The sequence below is a fragment of the Heliangelus exortis genome, chromosome 2 (genome assembly GCF_036169615.1).
Source record: "Heliangelus exortis chromosome 2, bHelExo1.hap1, whole genome shotgun sequence".
Lineage (NCBI taxonomy): Eukaryota > Metazoa > Chordata > Aves > Apodiformes > Trochilidae > Heliangelus > Heliangelus exortis.
The window spans coordinates 104602294-104622634 of record NC_092423.1 but is presented as its reverse complement, the minus strand read 5'-3'; the positions used below and the strand labels follow the sequence as shown (position 1 = coordinate 104622634).

Here is a 20341-nt window from a genome sequence, read left to right as displayed (position 1 = left end):
AGAGTCATAAAAACCTACCTCTACATAAGTTACTTTTGAGTTGTATGTCTTTTAGTAATAAAGAGACTGTAGGATTTTGGAGTAAACTGAGTGAATAAATTGTCTGGCTAATAGTTTACTGACAAAATATGACCACACATCGTTCTTCTCTATGAAAAACAAATGTTTCCATTTTTCTTTATGCAATTAAGTGGCTATATAGTGCATTCTAGGTTGAGATGCTAGCACCTTGCAGATACACTGGGGTTTGTCTGCAAATATATTGATGCCAACTGTTTCTCCCCAGAGTTCAGCCAATTTAAATTTTGCCTCCGGGAGAACCTTCCCAGGGGATGGGAGTTGTGTGCTGTTTCTTGCTGTGTTTCTGAGGCTCTTGGTGTCTGTGAGGTTTGGCCTGGTAACAGGGTGTGTTTGCCAAACTTCAGAACTGTGTTCCCTACCTGGAGCTTATGGGTTTTTTGTGTTCTTTAGAGGGCACGTGGTCAAATGAGCACTGTCTGTGATGCTACGTGTGTACTTCTCAGAGTAGAAACTGGCTTCTTGATGAAAGAGGTCAAAATGTATTAACAGCACTTAATTCCATTCTTATACTTTTGGGTTTGCTTCTAACTTTTTCATGTAACTTCCATTCGTGTTAAATGCCAGGAAACAAGTCACTTAGAAAACAGACCAGATTTTAATTTCTTTTGCATAAAAACTTGATACCTTCCTGTAGCTCCTCAATAAATAGAGGATGTGAAGTTGCATTTGGGTTGTACATGAGAGTGCCTAACACTGTTTAGCAGTCTCTATAAATAATTTTCTATCTTCATCTAGAAGAGATGACTTCTAAACTGTCTGCCTTGAATAGTGAGGGTTTTGCAGAGGGAGGGAAAGGTTGGCTTTTGATGGGGGTGTTTTGGTTTTTGAGATGCAGGAAAATATTCATTGGTTCCAAGGAATTAGAAGTGTGGATGTGCGTGTACAGATAGATGAAGCCAGTGCCACTTGTAACCTACTGTCTTATTCTGATTTTCCAATGTAGTTTGTATCCTACTGGTTGCTCTTGGAGTGTTTGAAAGAACATGGGTGATGTGACTTCCTGTAATTTAGGTTGATTGGAAAGTGAACTTATTATTTAAAAACTTCTTGGGAGAGGATTTGAGAGATAAGAGAATGGTACATTAAATCTGGAAGCATCCATTTTTTGAGACCTGAATTTTAAATTGAGACACACTTTCAAAACCACAAACCAAACCAAACTAAAATATATTAAACAATTTTAAAACAAACAAACAAAAGCCCTTGCACAGAAATGTTCTGGAATACCTGCCAACATTTAACATCTGTTTATTACTGCTGTTTGCCTCTTATGCTGAGGTTTTGCAGGCACCTTTCCCTTTGGTGCCTCCGTTGGAGGCCTTTCAGCATGATAATATATTTGTGTTTGGCTTTTTGTGAGACAGGATGCTATCTGATCAGGTTTATATGAAGAGCAAACTAAACGTGCCCTTTTCACACCATAGATTTTCCACACAAGATGCCTGTGGTAGCTGATCTGCTATAGATAATGCTTCAAACAACTGGTTTAATTATTTTAAACGCATCATATCTATTCTACTGCACATAAATTCCAGCAGATGTTATTGTCACTTAAAGCTAAAATTAACTTCCTGAGTTGTTTCTAAAGTTGACATTTGGGAGGAAATTTTTGCATTCATAGACATTTCCCTTAATCAGGAAGTGTGTCAGGGTTAGTAGGCCTCAAGTCTTGGCTGCCTGTCATTTTTTCACGTGTCCTTACTTGTCCATGGGATCTTTCTTGAGTGGCTTAAAACATTTTAGTTTCTTCAGTATGTCTGTGTTACATGGAGAAAAGAACAGCCTCCCATATCGGGTTTAGATGATCTATGGATGAATGGCTGAAAACGAATGCCAACTTTCAAGTAATTAAACAAATTGAATGGAGGGACAGATTAATGAAAATACAAGTTTGAATATGTAAGGAAACCAATGCCAGCACATACTTCATCAAAATCCGAGCCACATGAGTGTGTTTTACAGGCAGAAGTGCTTACTTCAACACAAAAACCTGCCCTGCTAACTGCCTTCATTAAAGAATACACAGGAAAAATAAGTGAATACTACAAATGAAGACTGAATACTTGGTGGACACTGTCCTCTCCTGGACATTTGTATCACAACATACCCAGAAGTAATTTATACTTCATATTATTCAAGATGATCTGTTTCACAAAACATTTTTGTATCAGTGAAAAATCAGAATAGGGAGTGATAACATGTGGGTCAATTAAAATAAATCCTCCTACTCACTAATCCTCTGCATGGGAGCTGAGTAAAGTAAGTCAGTGTTAGAGTGTTAGCTGCTTGCAAACAAAACATAATTTGGTATCATGATGAGTTCTGATTGGATGGGCCTTGTTTTATTTTCAGGAGTACTTTTTGTTTTGTACTTTCTGCAAATCCCAAGAGGCTTTTCAGCAGCATATAAGTATGGGGGGGTGGGGGTGGGGGTTTAAACACAAAAAGTAGGGTTACTGAAAGTAACTTAGTCTGGGCAGTGTTTTTTTAATTATTTTTTCTCTTTGTTAGGGGAATGTGTTTTTGTTTATCAGAAGTGTGGTGGACCAGGAAGCTACAGCCTGTTCGCACGCTTTAAAAATTATACCCATTTATTTACTTTAAGGGGAGAAAAGAACTTCATTAGGAAGGCAAAATGATAATTTAGACAGTTTACTAAATTTTGAAAATCAAATAGTTAATGCAGTGTGAGTGAGCTATAGGTACTTCTCATCTATTGAGAATTGTCCTCGTTGGTAATAGGTTCATGATCCAAACATGAATTTTCGTGTTGTTGTAGCCAAAGGGCTTTGACCTATATTTGTGCCTTTCTAGGTAAATTGGATTAATAGTTGAACTGATCAGTACCAGTAAGAAAACTGAACAAAATCTTTCCCTGTTTTCTCACAAAGCTGAGCAGTACAGGCTGTATTACAGAGCCTAAATGTTGGTCTAGAAGGTAGGTTTTAAGATTTGCTTCAGGATATGTCAGTTTCCTGCAGAACAGACTGCTGGGATTTCTTGTTCTTTAACAATGCTGCTTTTTATATTGTTCCTGAGGTCTGATTTTAACATGGGTAATAAATGTCATGGGTCTTCATTGTCAGTATGCTAGTAACTAGCAAAAAAACCAAACCAACAATCCTGCTGGTAAATATTCAGATCTCTCCAGACATACTTAACATGCCTGTGCACCTATTTGGAAAGAACTTCTCTTCTTTCACTAAGATGGAAGAAAATATCTTAACAGTGCCATTGTGAAAATGTCCTGCTAACTGATGTAAAAATTATCTTCCATTGCTCTTAAACAAAATGAAGGGAATTGTTCTGAAGATTTTAGAGAAATTCAGGCTTCTGTGTAGGTAAAACAGCAGAAATGCTTGAAGGTATCACTGCCATTAGCCCTTGGCTTTTAATTTAAAAATTAGAAAACCACTACTTTCAAAAAAGAGTATTTGGATTTTTCAGCCATGGTTAGTAATGGAAAACTACTATTACTTCTTTCTTTTCTGTTCCTTCCCACAGAACAAGCTTGCCATCTCCAATGTTTTCCAGAAATGACTTCAGTATCTGGAGTATCTTAAGAAAATGTATTGGAATGGTAAGGAATTGGAAAGTTATGATAAAAGATGTGATGGCTTTACTTGAAGGCCAAATGAAGGGATTTTAATTTCTTTTTTTTTTTTTTTTTTTTAGATTTGTTGCTTATGTTTTAATTTACTTCACAACTAGTGAAGGCAAAACTTAGTCAAGGCAATATTCCTTCAGTAAAAGTATTTTCTTTTAATTTTAACCCTTAAAGTACTCTGTGGAAGCAAATTTTTTTGTTGTTTGTGAAAGGAAAAAAAAACCCACAAAAACAAAACCAAAAAATAAAAAAAAACCAAACAAACCAAGACCAAACAAACACACAAAAACCCCAACCAGACAAAGAAAAAAACCAACCCCACACCTTCATTTTGTTTTTTTCCCTCCCCTTAGTATCTTTGTCTTTTCCCCTCATGGTGTTAGTGGGCAGACAGTGGCCAGGTCAGAGGATAGCTGGCTGGCACATAATCTGCTTCCAGCTACAGGTGACTTGAGAAGAGCTCTTCTCTCCATTAGCTCCTATAATAGGCTGAAAATACTTATTGCTGGTAAACCTCTGTCATCCTGTACCAGCAGCCTACAGAGGGGAACACCTGTTCTTAGTTGCTGTTGTTCTCTCTTCTTGCCCTTGCTGTAGTTAAAAACAGCACCAAGCCATGAGGGGTGGAAGTGTCTCTATCAGTAGCTCCCAGTTTCCTGTGATGCTGTGAAGCACCCAAAGCTTCTCACAGTGGCTTTAGCAGAAAGGTGTTATAACCTTGAAATACAAAGAGCAGATTGAAAGCCTGTCTTGGATAAGGTGTGTGCAGGAAAGACAAATATATATATATATATATATATATATATATATATCCTTAAAGGTGTTGATCCTGCTTTGCAGAAATTGCTGCACAGAAGCTGTAGTTTGGAGGGAGGCAATGGAATGGAAGTTGAAGTGGATTGTGTACCAAGGTGTCTGCCAAAGCTGTTAATGCCAGATGCTACTTATGGTTAAGAAGAGTATTTCCAGTACTGCCAGTGGCCATACTAATGCTTTTAATTTGCTGATGACATTGCTTAAAACATTGCTGTGTTATGCATTCAGAGGGCATGCTTTTAAAAAATGGCAAAAAGAATAAACAGCATAAAATGTGTAGGACTTCTCCACATTTTTTTATTCCTGTTACAATTTTTTTTTTTTAAATTCAGAATACAGAATCCCTTTTTTTACTTCTGTGCCATCATGTTTCCCTATCATTTCTCATCCTCCTCCCATCCTCCTGCCCACCTGCTTCAGGAAAGATAATATGTTTAAGTAATTAGATTTTCCATATCTATTTTAAGAGTAACAAATAACTTTATAGAGGACTCTTTAAATTACTTCATTCCATTGTTTTATCTCACCTTCTTAATTCTTTTATTGATAGGAAGTTTGTTTGATATTTGTTTTTCTTTTTCTTTAAAAAGTAGCCTTAATGTCAGCACAAATAAGTTTCAATCAGGCTCTTAAGGATCTACGGGGTTTTTTTCTATGCAGTATTAGCAGAGCCGGGTCAAGCACATTGCATTAGCATTAAGAGCATCATGTGTTTTTGTAATAAGCCAATTACACTGGGGTTATTGCAGGACAGGGTATCTAAGCATTTGGTTTTTAACACCCATTTCATTTGTGCATCAGGAGCTGTCGAAGATCACAATGCCAGTTATATTCAATGAGCCCCTGAGCTTCCTCCAGCGACTCACAGAGTACATGGAGCACACATACCTCATCCACAAAGCCAGCTCACTATCCAGCACAACTGAGCGAATGCAGGTACTGGGGCTGTGGGAATTTGTGCTAGGTCTTGATGAATGCATTGGAATTATTTTTTATTTTTTTTTTCATAGATAGTCTCATTTGTCATAGGAGGAAGTCCTGTAGTCTGCTGCATGTTGGGTTTTCTTATTAGTTTAAGCAGTTTTGCTTATCTAGGAAAATGTTTTGCTTTTCCTAAGGCTTTATTTTTGTAGCCTTTTGATGAAAACTGTTTATTCCCCTGCCTTGCACACAGACCTCTGCTGAGCTTTTTCAGAGGAATTGCTCTGTAATACCATGACTGCTGTTGGTACTTGATAAAAGACTAAAATCCAGGAGATGATGCATGCTCTTACTCTTTTGAATAGTGTGTTGCTGCATTTGCTGTGTCTGCTGTAGCCTCGCAGTGGGAACGTACAGGGAAGCCCTTCAATCCCTTGCTTGGAGAGACATACGAATTGATCAGGTAATGAACAGGAGTGGAGAGTGGGATTCTGTGTCACTGCTCTTTCATCTGACTTCTCATGGGGCTTGCAGGCTGTTCTTTGGCTTCTGAGATTTCACTTCTTTTACCAAATGCTGGAGGTGTTTGCAATTCATAATCTTGCTCAGCAGGGCACCTTCCAGTGAAGGGAAACTACTGAACTTTTCAATTCAAAAAGGTTCAAAAGCAAGATTTCTTTTGTTTGCTTTTGTTTTGTTTTGTTTTCTGAAACCTTCTGAATAAAAAGATGCATGGTATATAAGGGAGGTGTTGGAATTGTAATGTTAATTATATGAGTGTCCAGAATACAAATAGTCAATGTTAGCCAGTTAATGTGCAGCTGTATTTAGGGCATTCTTTTCTCTAAAGTGAGACTTTGACCTATGTTTGTGTATGTTTAAGATCACTATCAAAAGGAAACATATTGCCTGATCAGATTTGGTAGTTCTTGTTACCTTTTTACATTCAGTTGTCAGTTATTTAGAATGAGGATGTTTTATGTATTAATTTGCCTGCCATGTTTTATCTTAGGGTTTCAACTAACTCTTGCACTGAGTACTGCAACTACATGTGGGTCCCACTGTCTGTTTCACCCTGGGGAAAAAGAATTGTAACTTGACTACACTTGAAATATAGATACATGCTTTTGGTTATCTTTATTTTCCAGAGATGATCTTGGATTTAGACTTCTCTCAGAGCAAGTTAGCCATCATCCACCAATCAGTGCTTTCTATGCTGAAGGTTTAAATAATGATTTTGTGTTTCATGGATCCATTTATCCTAAACTTAAATTCTGGGGCAAGAGTGTGGAAGCAGAACCAAAAGGCACAATGACTTTGGAGCTTCTTGAGTAAGTTGATAAGATGTAACTGCACAGATCCAGTGGTCACATCATGATGATTATTGTGCATTAGAGTCTCATGGCTTAGGAATGGACATGTCTGACACCACATTTTAATGTTTGGCAGATCACTTTACAGGGAGGAGGGGATGATGAGAAGAACTGCCATTATTTCTCCTAATACATTGTATACCAATAGTAGTAGTTCAGGCTTATGTCTGTGTGTTCTGCAGATGCTTGAACATCAGTACCACTAAGACTACTGTGCCTGAGTCCTGCTGGCTTTCCTCTTGTCATTCAGTGCTAACAGGAACTGCACTGAAGGAATTGATAAAATCAGTAGCAGTAGGTTAATAAACTTCTTAGGTTCCTTGACTTATTACCACATCCATTTCAAGACTTGGTGTGATTTATAGATGATGGTTTGTTGTAGGAGTGACATCCAGTACAAATATACAGTATTTTAATTTTTCTTCCCCTCCCTTAGACACAATGAAGCCTACACATGGACAAATCCTACATGCTGTGTGCACAACATCATTGTGGGCAAACTCTGGATAGAGCAGTATGGAAACGTGGAAATAACTAACCACAAGTAAGTTAAGAGCATGAGTGCTTTTATGGGCTGCAAGTCTGAAGAGGAAAAGCATTTGGAAGTAATCAGTGTCCTCTTGTTCTGCCTTTAGAACTGGTGAGAAATGTGTACTAAGCTTCAAGCCCTGTGGTCTCTTTGGGAAGGAGCTGCACAAAGTTGAAGGCTACATTCAGGACAAAAGGTAAGAGCTTCATCCCTAACAGGAAACAATTTGCTGTCTTCTGTTTCCCTAGAACTGAATGCTTTTAACTTCCTCTGTCAAGGGCATGAACCTACAACATGCAACACTAATAATGGAGTTGCTCTGAAAAGTTCTTCTTTCGAATATTGTTGTCTGAGATGGTGAAATAAATCTCTTTAAACTCCTTTGTCTTTTTTTGACAGTAAAAAGAAACTTTGTGCACTGTATGGGAAGTGGACTGAGTGTTTGTACAGCATTGACCCAGCTACATTTGAAGCTTACAAAAAAAATGACAAGAAGAATGCAGAAGAGAAGAAAAGCAGTAAACAGGTATTAATCAGATAAACAGGTGGTATCTCAAAAGCATTGTGCACACTTAAATACTCAACTAGTAATTAAGAGCATCAACATTTAATTTATTCTCTCTTTCCTAGTGTAATACAAAACAGATTGGATTGAGCTCTAGCATTAAGAGATAAGATGCTTTCTCTATCAAGGATTTGTGTTCAAACTTCCCAAGATTTGGAGTGTTCTAGATACTGGCTGGTTCATTGTCTGCCTCTTCCTGCTTCAGCAGGGGGTTGGACTAGATGAGTGCTACAAGGAGAGGCTGAAGGAGTTGGGATTGTTCAGCCTGAAGATGAGAAGACTCCAGGAGGATCTTAAGGCTGCCTTCCAGTACCTGAAGGGAACCTACAGGGAGGCTGCAGAGGGACTTTCCATAAGAGTGTCCAGCAAGGGGACAAGGGGAAATGGTTTTAAACTGAAGGATAATATATTTAGACTGTGCATTAGGAAGAATTGCTTTAGTACAAGGGTGGCAAGACTCTGGAACAGATTGCCCAGAGAAGTTGTGGATGCCCCCTCCTTAGAGGTTTTCAAGGGCAGGTTGGATGGGGCCTTGAGCAATCTGGTCTAGATGAGAGGTGTCCCTGCCCGTGTCAGGGAGGTTGGAGTAGATGATCTCTAAGGTACCTTCCAACCTAAGCCATTCTATGATCTCTAGAGGTCCCTTCCAACTCCCAGCATTCTATGATTCTTCCCAAGTCACATGGATTAAATCATATATGTGTTACATATATATCATGGTTCTGATCATATATGCCAAGACTGATGTTCTAATAGAAAGATTCTAATAGGACTCCTAGAGGCAGAATAGCCTAGTTTCTCATCTTGATAGAAGATCATATTTTTAGCTTTTACAAGGAATTTTTGTATTTTCTATTAAATTTTGGCAGCCATAGAAATGGGTGGTTTTTGGTTTTTTTCCCCACTGCCGTTGCATTTTTTTTTTTTTCTTCTGGGAAAAAAACCCACATTTGTAATTCTTCCAGATTTCAGCTGTATGCTTTTGGTTTAAGGTGAATGGTAAGGGTGACAACATACAGCTTGATGAAGAAAACCACCCATGTAGTAGCTTAAAACAAGGATTGTTTCTTTCTGGTGACTGAAGACAAATTTTTTTGTTGGCTTGACTCTAGGTAGTTTTTATACTTCAGAACAAAAGAGACAGAGAAGTTTAAGAACAGTTTTTCCTGTGCAGATGCAGATTGTTGCTGTGTCTGAGATTTGCTCCAGTGCTTGTCATCAGGAGAGTGCTAAAGCACTGGGGATTTCTGCTTCTCTTCAAGTCTGACCCTGCAAGCTCTAGGGAGAAGTAAAGAAAAACATATCCTGTGCCTTTGTTCAGCTGCCACTTTGTATTTTCCAACAATGCTTAAGAGGATCCTTGCTTTTCACTTCAAAATGGAGCATCTTGTCACATAAAGCTAAAGCTACAATGTTGCTCTGATTTTTCTTCTCATTTAACAGAACTATTTCTGTGTAGAAAACAGAAAGCTTTGTAATGCACATTGTATATATGGGGTAGACTCTGTTGAATATATATTCCCAGTGCCACCTTGTGTTTGAAGAGTTGGTATTATGGTTTCTGAGCATCTAGGTGAGCCAAGTCTCATGTATAATGTCTGTGGTTTGTCCCCGTGTAGTAGTGAAGGATTCATTCAGGTGTGGAAGTAAATGGCCTTTCAAACTTCTCTAAAGTAGAATTTCCAGGGTCACATTGCCCCAGATTTTCCCCCGAATCCCTTTGATTTTTAGAAGGATAAAACTTAAATAAAAAATACTTGGCAGTGAGCTAGGTGATATTTTACCAACATCAGAAGGGCTATAGTAGACCTGGGATTAGACCAGAATTATTCAGCTCTGAATGAACTAGAAACTTTTTAAAATCAAGATGAAGCATTTTATGCAGAATTTTCAGTGCAAATATAAGGAACAGCTACAGCAAGTGCCCTCACATTTGTCTGGTTTACAGTCACCAGAGTTATTGCTTTGGCAAAGTTTTTCACTACCCTCCTAGCAAAATACTGAGAGATTGAGTAGTGTAGTGCCTAAAATACAGATCACTGTGGCAAGAGTACATGAAAATCCCTTTTTACCTAGTTCTTTGTGGTGATTCTTGTGACAACTTTAAGATCATCCAACAAGGCACAAATTGCAGTGTGTAGTGTAGCCTTTCTATAAAAGTTGCTTTGGAGTTTAATAGTCTGATTGAAGTGTCCTTGTTTTGATACAAGGGTATCTTTCTGATCTGTTCTGCTTCACATTCCTCATTTTTGAAAGATAGGTCAGTGTCCTTTAAAGGACAGAATGGGAGGTTGCCAGCACAGTTCAGATGTAGTCAAGTAAAAATGCTGTTTATATTCCTAATAGCTGAGGGACTGAACCTGGTCTGCATGTTGTTCTGGTTACTTTGCAACCTGTTCATTATTGAAAGCATTGTACTCAAGTGCACCATGGTGAAACAGAGTCCTCAATACTTCCTAATTTTCTTGGAGGCGTAACAAAAGCATCATCTCAGAGGTCAATTGAGTCCAGTTTAAATACTGGATTTTTTTTTTTTTTTTTTTTTTTTTTTTTTTTTTTTTGGTGCTAAAACATCAGTCTGTATTATCTGATGCAGCTATAGCAGAATAAAGCTTATTAGCAGCACCATTAAAGCTGCTGGCATGTAGCCAAAGTATTTAAAGCATTAGTTGCCTTTAAGTTCAGCTTTGCTCTCTGGTGGTCTCTGAACTATGCTGCTCTTCTTAGCTGTGATGGTGACACAAAGTTTTCTTGGAAGAGCAGTATTAATTATCTTGCTGGCTTTAGTTCAGTGTTGTAGCAAATGCTTGTCTGGTGGAATTAGTGTCAGAGGATCAGACCCCAGCTGCTTTAAAGCAGTGCACAAATAAGGGTGATGGATTAGAACTACTTCAGGTCACATCTGCACTGATGTGTGACTGTCAGTTGTTCTCTACTGCCCTAGTAGCCCTGGATGGAATTTTTTCCCTTTCTGGAAAAAATATTTCTCAGTGTTGAGGCTGCAGCTGCTGCAGGCTGTATGTGTTGTCCTTCAAAGGATACCCTTCCTAGAAGCAGGTAGCCCAAGATATTAATGTAATGTTTGCAGTTTGCCATTGCATTAGTGTGATGGCAAACAGAATGTTCTCTGAGCAAAGAGCAGTGGTGTGGGGCTTTCTGCTGTGCACAAACTGAAGACAGCATTTGTATTACATGTTGGCATTTTTTTTATGTGGAATGATGAGGAAATGTGACTTAATTCTTCAACTTTAGTAAAGCAGTAAGGGAGTTAAATATCAGCCTTAGAAATGCTTGTCTTTGAGGAAACAAGACCATCTCTGTGGTGGAAAAAATTGACGTTTCTTAATGCTTGGACATCCAGATTGTATCTGCAAAGATGTTGATGCTAGAAAATGCTGTAGTCTTCTATTGGGAAGGAACTGTATGTATGCTATGTTAATGCTGCTGCCCTTCTTGAAAAGCACCTAGAAAAGTTTTTGTTGCTGAACTAATTTACTTTTGGTCAAGGAAGTAATTTTATGTAAGTTCCAGTGTTGGAATGAATGGGTGTATATGTTTTATTGACTCCAAAGAATGCCTCTTTTTGTGCTGCCTTTAGGTGGGCAATCCCGAGGAATCAGATGAGATGCCATTGCCAGATTCTGAGAGTGTGTATGTTATTCCTGGAAGTGTTTTGCTATGGAAGATAACGCCGAGACCTCCAAATTCAGCACAGGTCAGCTATGCTTCTGCTTATTTAAAGTGTGTGTTATTCTGTTTTTCTCTATGATCAACAAAAATATACTTGTTATCTCTTTTTTTTTTTTTTTTTTTTTTTTTTACCAAGTCTCAACCTACCTGTTTATTGCAACGACTTCCCACTACAATTGTAACTCCATAATGTGGGGTTGGAGAGAGAATGGTGATGGGCATGACTCTAGAATTAGAGGCATTTCTCTGGAAAATGTTTCTTGTAGCTAGCAGGATGGGGGCTCTCCCTGCCTCTTCTCTCCAGATTGCCCCCCACACTGAGACATGAGAAATCTCCTCTGAAGGTCTTGCTTAGAGGACAGATACTTCTAGGAGGCTCTTGCAAAGCCTGCCTAGCACGAGTTGGAGTGTGAAGGGCTGTGGATCTGGAGAGGCAGTGGGTGGAATACATGGGGGGAGAGGGAGGGTGTGAAACTAGAAAAAGAAAGAACTGGAAAAAAAAAAGATGCCCTCAGTGGGTTAATCAATGAGGAAATCTCTTTACAGGGATGGGGAAAATACCAGTAGGACTGGAAAAAAATGAGAAATCATGCACAGAGTAATTGGATGCTGGCCTGCTTGAATAGAAATGGCAGGGATCATCTACACTGTTGCCTGACAGTGCAGTTTTCTGCTATCTTGAGTATTCCTATCTTGAGTGGTTAAATAATAAAAAAGCACTTGGATGTTTCTTTTTAGACAGCAGCTTTCTTGTGCATTAATACCAGCAGAAAGAGGAATCATAAAGTCACCTTTTATCTTTGAATTTCAGATGTATAATTTCACTAGCTTTGCCATGGCTTTGAACGAGTTGGACAAGGAAATGGAGAGTGTCATTCCCAAAACGGATTGCCGGCTACGGCCAGATATCAGAGCCATGGAAAATGGAGAAATAGGTAACTTCAGTGACTGGCAAAGGTGGTTTTAATTTTTTTGTGAAAACTGAGGGACTGAAAAAAAAAAAAATCTCAGTTTGTTAGAGGAACTGTTAAAGTAGCTACCCCCAAAGATACAGTCCTCCACGCTGCAAGACAGTAACACAGCCTTCTGCAGGTTGTGGTGTGCTTCCAGGGAAAGGTGTGTCACCCACCTGTACTGACTGGGGTCAAGTTAATTTTCTTCATAGCAGCCCATATGTGGTGTTGTGCTTCAGAGAGGTCACCAGTGTTGGTAACACAGCAATGTGTTAGCTATTGCTGAACAATATCTGCACAGTGTTAAGGCCTTGTCTGTGTCTGGGGCTGGCTGGGAGGGGAAAAAGTCAGGACAGCTGACCCAGACTGACCAGAGATACTCTACACTGTGTAACATCACTCTCAGCAATAAATTGTGTGTGTGCTGGGGGAAGTAGCTGTTGCTTGGAGACTGGGTGGGCCTAGTAGGAAGCAGTAAGTGATGGCATTTACGTCACTCTTTCCTCCCCCTCCTTGTCTTTTCCCCCTTATTAAGCTGTCTTTAACTCAACCCATGCATGCTTTTGCTTTTTGATTCTTTCCCTTTACCCACTGAGGTGGGTAAGTGTGAACAAGTGGCTGGAAACCCACCACACCACCCACTTGTTTATTTTCTTCCATATAAGCCCAAATCTTGAACTTCATGACGCAAAGATTTTTATTTAGCTTTAGACCCTCTGCTGTGCTCCATAGCCAAAGCCTATAATTGGAAACCAGTGTAAGAAGTCAGTGTCTGAATATCAAAAGGAAGTATTTCTTAACTTCTCCAGTTTTCTGTTTCCTTCAGGCTGATGCACAAGGACTGTCTTGATGTGCCAGTTCTGATTAATTCAGTCTGAACTATTGAGGCAAAACTGCCAAATGCCAAAGAACACATTTGATGCAAAAATTATTTTTTTCACTTGGAGTTGAACACTTCTGTTGTCCTAGAGTAGTGAATTAGAAATACATTAAGACATGCAGTACGTAGAATTGTGTGGTTTTTAGAAACCTCACAGAAATTGTTACAGATGTGAAAAGTGTCTTTTAGTCTTCTGACGTAACCTAATGTTAAATATTTCATTATGGTGTGGAGCAGCTTTCCCTTGGCCCTCTTTTGCTCCTTTTTCTTTGACATTTTGCATACTAAGGCAGGATGGCCAGCTTTGTAAACTAAAAGCATGGGGGTTCTTTCTTTCTCTAGGTTGCCAAGTTGAGTGGGGTAAGATGTGAAACTTCTGATTCAGTTTCACCTATGTAGTAAGAGCAGTGACTGTGGCTACTTCTGATAAATAGCCTACCTATGAAAATCTACCTGAGATCTACCTGTGAAAACCAGTGACATGGGCATGATGCAGGACAGTTGTACTTGTGCTTTTTTTTTTTCTCAGAACCTGACAACTGCTTATTTAAAACTTTAAAAAAAAAATGATCAGTGAATTTCCACAATCGGTGGGGAAACAATTCTTTTGTGGACACTAGGATGCACATTGTTCAGAGTATCTCCAGTAATTTGTCTGTGTAAACTTGAAGTGCAAATAACTCTGCTATTAGCAGATCGTATTCCTTACTATTCTCACGGCCTAAAAGTTGTATGCCAGATTGACTGATAATGCACAGTGTATTGGTAGCTTGCAGTGTAACTGGAAATGGTTGATAGTCTCAACTACTCAACTCTTAACTACTTCCAAGATGTTTATAAAATATTTTTTGAGACTTCAGGTGTGAAAGAGATCACAGATCACCATTCATCTAATCTCCTCCTTAGTCCGACTTACCTCAGTCCAATAACAAAAAAAAAAATTAAGGAATCCCACAGAGAGACAATTCTTTGTAGTTTGGAAATGAGTATTCCACACCCCTGTTAATCAGGAACTACACACTAGCAACAACTTAACCAAAACCTTTTAAAAAAGCAGGTGGCCACGCTTCTGAAATAATTCCAGTCAGTTTCCCTACTGAAATCAATTTGAGGTATGCCACCTCCCCCAGCTCACACTTGCTGTCACATAAATATGTTTTGAGGGTCCTCAGGCCATGGATGAACATGTATTTAGAAGTTTTAAAGAATGGAATTCCATAGGCTAATCTGTACCACAGCTGCCCCACTACTGGAGTAAACCAGAAGGGTTTCTGTGTTATGTAGGAAGTTTTTTAAATGAACGATTTTTACTACTTCCTCTATTTATTTGCTGGATCAGAATCTTCTGCACTTTAATGTCTTCTGTATTTTTGTGTATTTTTATTTCTTCAAGATCTAGCTAGTGAAGAAAAGAAGAGGCTAGAAGAAAAACAAAGGACTGCCCGCAAAAATCGTTCAAAATCAGAGGAAGACTGGAAGACGAGGTCAGTGTGTTTGCCTCTGTATGTGTGTGTAGTGACAAAGGTTTTGAACATTGAGGTTAATTCCCAGTCTGTGCTGGTGATGTGCAGTGTTGTGTCAGCATGAAAAGCTGACATGATCAGGTTTGGTAGTGCCACTGTTGTATTTTCAGGCTGCAAGTGCTTCCAGAGAGAAACATCGAGCTTGGGCTCGGTTCCTTCCCTCTTGCTGCTTGCACACCCAGAGTCAGACACAAACTGTCTGTTCTGAGCAACTCTTGTTTCTGACATGAAAAAGGTGTTGCCACTGGTAGCTGCTTGTAAGGACTGTTGTTGCTGTTTAATTTATAATTGCCTCAAATTTGCATGCTTGGCCAAAGAGAGGAGGAGATGCTTCCTCTTTGGAACTTGGTAGTTTATCACCCATGACTTCTCGTATCGGTTGCTGTGTGCTGGCACTGCTGTATTCCCACTGTATACAGTTATTATCAAAGCTGGAGAAATTACTTTACCACCCAGACAGCCAAGTCATTGTCCCCTTCCTGAGAAGGTTACTAACAACAAAATTTAGAACAGTTCAGGGAAAAATTAGCTTACAAGGGATCTGGGCTGGCTATTTTTTTTTACTAAAGATGAAAGTGGTCAGTTGGGAGCTCTTACAAGCTAAATAGAAACTATGAAAATATGAATAAATTAATCTAGTTTGACCAGAGATGGTCTATTTAAAAGTATACCAATAAATTGGTGGTCTCTTCACAGAAAAAAACACAGTAGGGCTAAACTCTGTGAAAGTAAGCAAGCTTCATCTCTTCCATTTAAACAAGCTGTTAATATACACAGACAGTGTGGATTAAATATCTTTAAAATGTCTGTTTGTAACTATAAATCACTCTCTTCTTTTTTTCAAATGAAGTCACCCATCATCCCAGAGTCCCAGGTTTGGACATGTCTGCCTTTGTCTTTTTCCTGTGCTTGATCTCCTGAAGTGTTTGGGTTTGTTTGCCCTGAAACTGGTGGAAAATAACATCTTTGTAATGCTTCCAAGTAAACATGTTAAGTGCTGGACAGCCTTGCACCTCCCTCTTCCTTTCCTGAATTGAGTGGTTCTAATTCTCACCAAGTATTTTCAAAGCAAAGGATAGTTACAGTTTGTTCTTCCAGATGCCTGAAGCAGCTAAAGGCATAACTCAAAGCACCTGAGGTTAGTATTGGAAATTGGGGAATTCCCAGGGGACAACTCCAAGCACTGTTTTTTGGGATGTATAATTAGTACAGACACAATTCACAAGGTTCTTCAGTTGTGCAAGTACAGTAGACTTCCTCAGAACTTGCCTGGAACATCCTTTAAGAACATTTTGCTTTCCAGGACTTTTCTGAAGCTTTGGCAGAAAATCCCAAGTGTCTGATCCTTTTAGTAGGAATGCCAAGTGTGACTGCTTCCAAAGGAGGAACATAAAGTATGGATGAAGAGTTGTGCTTGGGGAGGAATGCATACTGTGAAGGGAAACTCTCTCCTACCTGTTCTCTGAAGGTCAACTCTAGGTCTTTAACTGCAGTGTGATATAAACTTTGATGTAAACAACTGCAATTTCCTTGTCACAGAAAAGGAGGTTTCTTTCTTCATCTAGTCAAGTTCCTCCCTCATAAAACCATTTTTATGAGTAAAAATGTTTTTTTACAAAGTACCTAGTGACACTTTTGAAGTGGAGTCTTGGTGTTTCTGAAGAAGTGATTCGTGTTGAACACTTTATATTTTACAGCCTGACCAGCAGTCCTAAGACTTGAGTAAAAGACTAGTCCAGTTCTGAACACAGCAGTGATCTGTTGCTTTTGACAAAAATCAGTCCCCTCCTTTCCCATCACTTACCTGGCTATATTATCTGATTGCTTTTGAGTCTCCTGGGTCTCTGAAACTTCTTCTCATCACCTTTCCCCTTCTTACTGAAGTAGGGGAGAGGCAGAAGGAGGGGCACATTGTCTTCACCTGTACAAGGGTTGAAAGCACACTAGGAATGTGTTAGATAATAGAATTCCTTAAAGCCAGAGATGAGGTGACTGTGCTTCTGGCTCTGCCTCTGCAAACCCTGTGCTCTGGAATGAGCTGTAATGAGCTGGATGTGAGCTGGATGCCCCATGCCCACACCAGTCCCTTTGGAAGAGCGAGCTGGTGCATCCTGTTGGAGGTGATGGAGTAGGGACCCACGTACGGTACCCGAGGTGAATGACTTCTGTCTTCTGTTGGCTTCAGTTCATTTAACCAGGACAGCAGGAGAACCACTGAGGTGTCCAACTGTTCAGTTTACCACCATGAAGATGGTACAAGGCATTTCTCCCAAGAAGCATCCTCAAATCTTTTGAGCCAAGCAAGACTTGCCTCATAGCTGCCCTACTTTGTAACATAATACTGCAATACTGGTGGCCTTTACGCTTTTGCTTTTTGAAGAGATCAAGTCATACTTGGTCCAAATGTACTTTAATTTCTCTTCTGAAACATTATGGTACCCTAGAAGGGAAGATCTGAGTTAAGATGGGCTGCCTTGCACATGCATGATTTTCTTGAGTGAGTGTGTTTGCTGCAGTGAGGCATATAAAGCAAGAACATGGGTTTTTGGCCAATAAACTGAAAGGAAGCTGTGGAACATATAAATGACAGAAACAGCTTCTAGCAAGCTGGCTTGTGCTATAAACCCAGCCTGGCAGAATACAACAAAAAGTAAAAATGCTAGAGGCCTGGTAGTGTGCAGTGTGTGCTGCTGAGGCAGAGGACTGAGTAACTAAGCCCAAAGAGAAAGTGGGTTTCAATAGCAGGCTCCAGGATTGTCAGAAAAGCATGGGGAGGAGGAAAGACAAACTTCTGTGCCATGGTGGTTTGACAGGGTTTTACTTGCCACTGGGGGATATTTGCCAGTAGTACAGCCTTGTGCATATTATTTTACAGATAGAGATCCCCCTCCACCAAAAGGTTTAATTACATGTTTGTGTATATGTGTACACAGTGCTTCCAGATTAGGTAGGAGGGGAGAAGGAAAGGAAGAAGATACTAAACTTCAGTGTCCCATCAACCACCAGTTTAGCAAAAAGCTAGCAGGTAACTTCATGCAGGTGGATTCAGCTTTTTGGCCTTTCAGATTAGCCTCTCAGTGCTACCAGTGTAATGCAACCACAATTAAGTTGCAATAAACCATGACTTCTGTAGCTTCTAGGTGATGCTTCATCTACACTGAGGGTAGCTGGCACACTTGTTCTGAGTTAGGTGCATTGCAAAACAAGCTTTTTAAAAAAAACCAAAGGGAAACGTAGATGCCCAGGAAATAATGTTTTTCTGTTTTCAGGACTGCAGTGCTTGTGGTGTTTGTGTTCTGCAAAAACTTACTGCCTATGCATGCCAATCTGATTGTTCACAACTGCTTTGAAGTAAAAGTGTACCTGTCCTTCTCTGTGTGATAGTCCCAATTGTTTCAAGTGGCAGAACACTGGTGTCAGTAATGTCACTCATGTGACATTAAGTGGTGTGGCAAATGGGGGACCATCCAGCCACTGAAGGTGACTTTTTGAATTCAGTTATGCATTTAAAACTGAGGGCTCCTGCAATCACTCTAATGACCTTGAACAGTAATCTGAGGAAGATGCAGCAAAGCAGTTCTGAACTCCCATGAAGGTGTGTTAATAGCTTCACTGACATGCTCTATGTTTCCTTGCAGATGGTTCCATCAAGGCCCCAATCCCTATACTGGTACGCAGGACTGGCTTTATTCTGGCAACTACTGGGACAGAAACTATTTTAACTTGCCTGATATTTATTAAAATGCAATAAGGAGCCTGTGACTGATACAGACTGATAAGTCTTAATCCATTTTAATGCTTTCCTTTGTTTTACTTATATCCTGAAAAACCTGACACATCATTACCAAATGGAAAACTAAGCATCTCCACAGTAAATTTGGTGGTACATGACCTGCAGTCCCATAGGTAGGGGAATAATTTTTCTGGCTGATGGTGGACAAAGTCAGTCACCGTGGTTTCAAGCTGCCCTGTTTGCTGAATACACCTATATTAGGTTGTGGTGTACAAGGAATAGAACAACTTTGGCTGTTCTGTGAATACTTTCTTTCCTAGATAACACTGGCACAAGTAAAACTGGTTTTATTCATTGTGACCTAGGAATGTTTAAAAGCACACACCGTAACTGCAATATTATCTTGTTAAAATAAAGAAGGGTGTGTCACTTCTGTAAAGATGTAATTTTTCATAAAGTGACTTTTCTTTTACTAAAGTATGTCCCTTAAATCCTGAGCTCTGCTCAGAGATTCCAGAAGTGTTCCCCTCTCTGGAGCATTAATGCAGTTATTTAAGCTGGTAACATTACTCAGAGGTATTTATTCAATGTTTTGTGCAGTGTGTTTTGAATTTTGCTCTCCTGTTTTGCTACCAACCTTATGATTTAAGGAATTAAGAGCCATTTAAATATCTACAGATTTGTTTTGAACTGCACACTAGTAACAGGTTTTAAAAATAACCTGTTTCATGCACTAAATAGTTCTGGTGCCCAGCACCACTGCAAAAAGGCAAGAACCTAATCAGTCCAGGACCCAGTGGAACTTGGCAAGGGGGACAGGACCTGTGTCTGTACTGTGCAAACTCCCTGGGAGGAAGTCTTGTGTATTTCAAAGGTAGTACAGCACCTCAGTGAGGCCTCCTGTGTGCAGCTGCTTTACCCCTTTTCAGTGGGGTGCATTCAATCTTAGAGTGTAAGTTTATATTGAACTGTGTACAGAGCTTCTAGAGGGCAAGCTGCTCTTTGTACAATATTTTAACTGCTGTCTGGAGGTTAGTGTTAATCAAATAATTTAATTGCTACTAAATAAAGGCTTCAAAACTTCTTGCACCTAGTCTGAAGTGAGTTGTGTTTGACAATGCTGAGCAAGCCTCCTCCAAAAGTTGAAGCAATAGAAGTGTCTCAGGTGTTTCAGGTACCTCTTTTCCTTGGAGCAGAAACAATCTGTTTATTCAGCGGTGGGGATGGTTGGGGAACTGAGAACTTTCTGCTTTAATATGTGGTGAGGCTGTAGCTCTAGCCTTGAGAATGGACTACAGAAAATGTCAAGGAGGCAATGAGATGCCCTTCTTTTTTGTCTGTGGCTACTAGAATTATGAAGGTAGTGATGCTGAGACACATTTGCATAGATAAAGGAAAGCCTTTTCTTTTTTCATATGAGGGCCCAGTTCTCACAGTGATGTGTAGATGGGGAAACTGAGTATCTGTGGTGTCTCTTGCAAGCCTCATCTCTATGCTGAAGCTTTGGCTCTGGCCAGCATTTCTTGAAGTCTCTTTCAATTCCTGTGCAACTTCACATGGGATTCTGAGATACGTAGAAACAGTCTAGTGGTTGGGTCAGTTCTTCAGAATGTCACACAACATGAAGTACTCAGTGCTAGGAAAAAAACAAACCTGTCCACCCAGGCTGA

At 39.6% G+C, this 20341-nt stretch overlaps 1 protein-coding gene across 8 annotated transcripts in view; it reads left to right on the top strand.

Annotated features, from left to right (window-relative positions):
* Positions 1-19760, top strand: part of OSBPL1A (oxysterol binding protein like 1A) — a 76083-nt gene extending 56323 nt beyond the window's left edge. For 6 of the 8 annotated variants that reach the window (XM_071737363.1, XM_071737364.1, XM_071737368.1 and 3 more), the window contains 11 exons: positions 3586-3661; positions 5306-5440; positions 5791-5888; positions 6574-6756; positions 7235-7342; positions 7434-7523; positions 7727-7853; positions 11491-11607; positions 12394-12517; positions 14809-14899; positions 18577-19760. In XM_071737363.1, coding sequence (XP_071593464.1) covers positions 3586-3661; positions 5306-5440; positions 5791-5888; positions 6574-6756; positions 7235-7342; positions 7434-7523; positions 7727-7853; positions 11491-11607; positions 12394-12517; positions 14809-14899; positions 18577-18679 — 1252 coding nt within the window. In that variant the 3' untranslated portion in view covers positions 18680-19760. Of the gene's footprint in view, positions 1-3585; positions 3662-5305; positions 5441-5790; positions 5889-6573; positions 6757-7234; positions 7343-7433; positions 7524-7726; positions 7854-11490; positions 11608-12393; positions 12518-14808; positions 14900-15788; positions 15813-18576 lie in introns of all 8 variants that reach the window. The other 2 variants (XM_071737362.1, XM_071737361.1) reach the window with 1 other exon arrangement.
* The last annotated feature ends 581 nt before the right edge of the window (positions 19761-20341 follow it).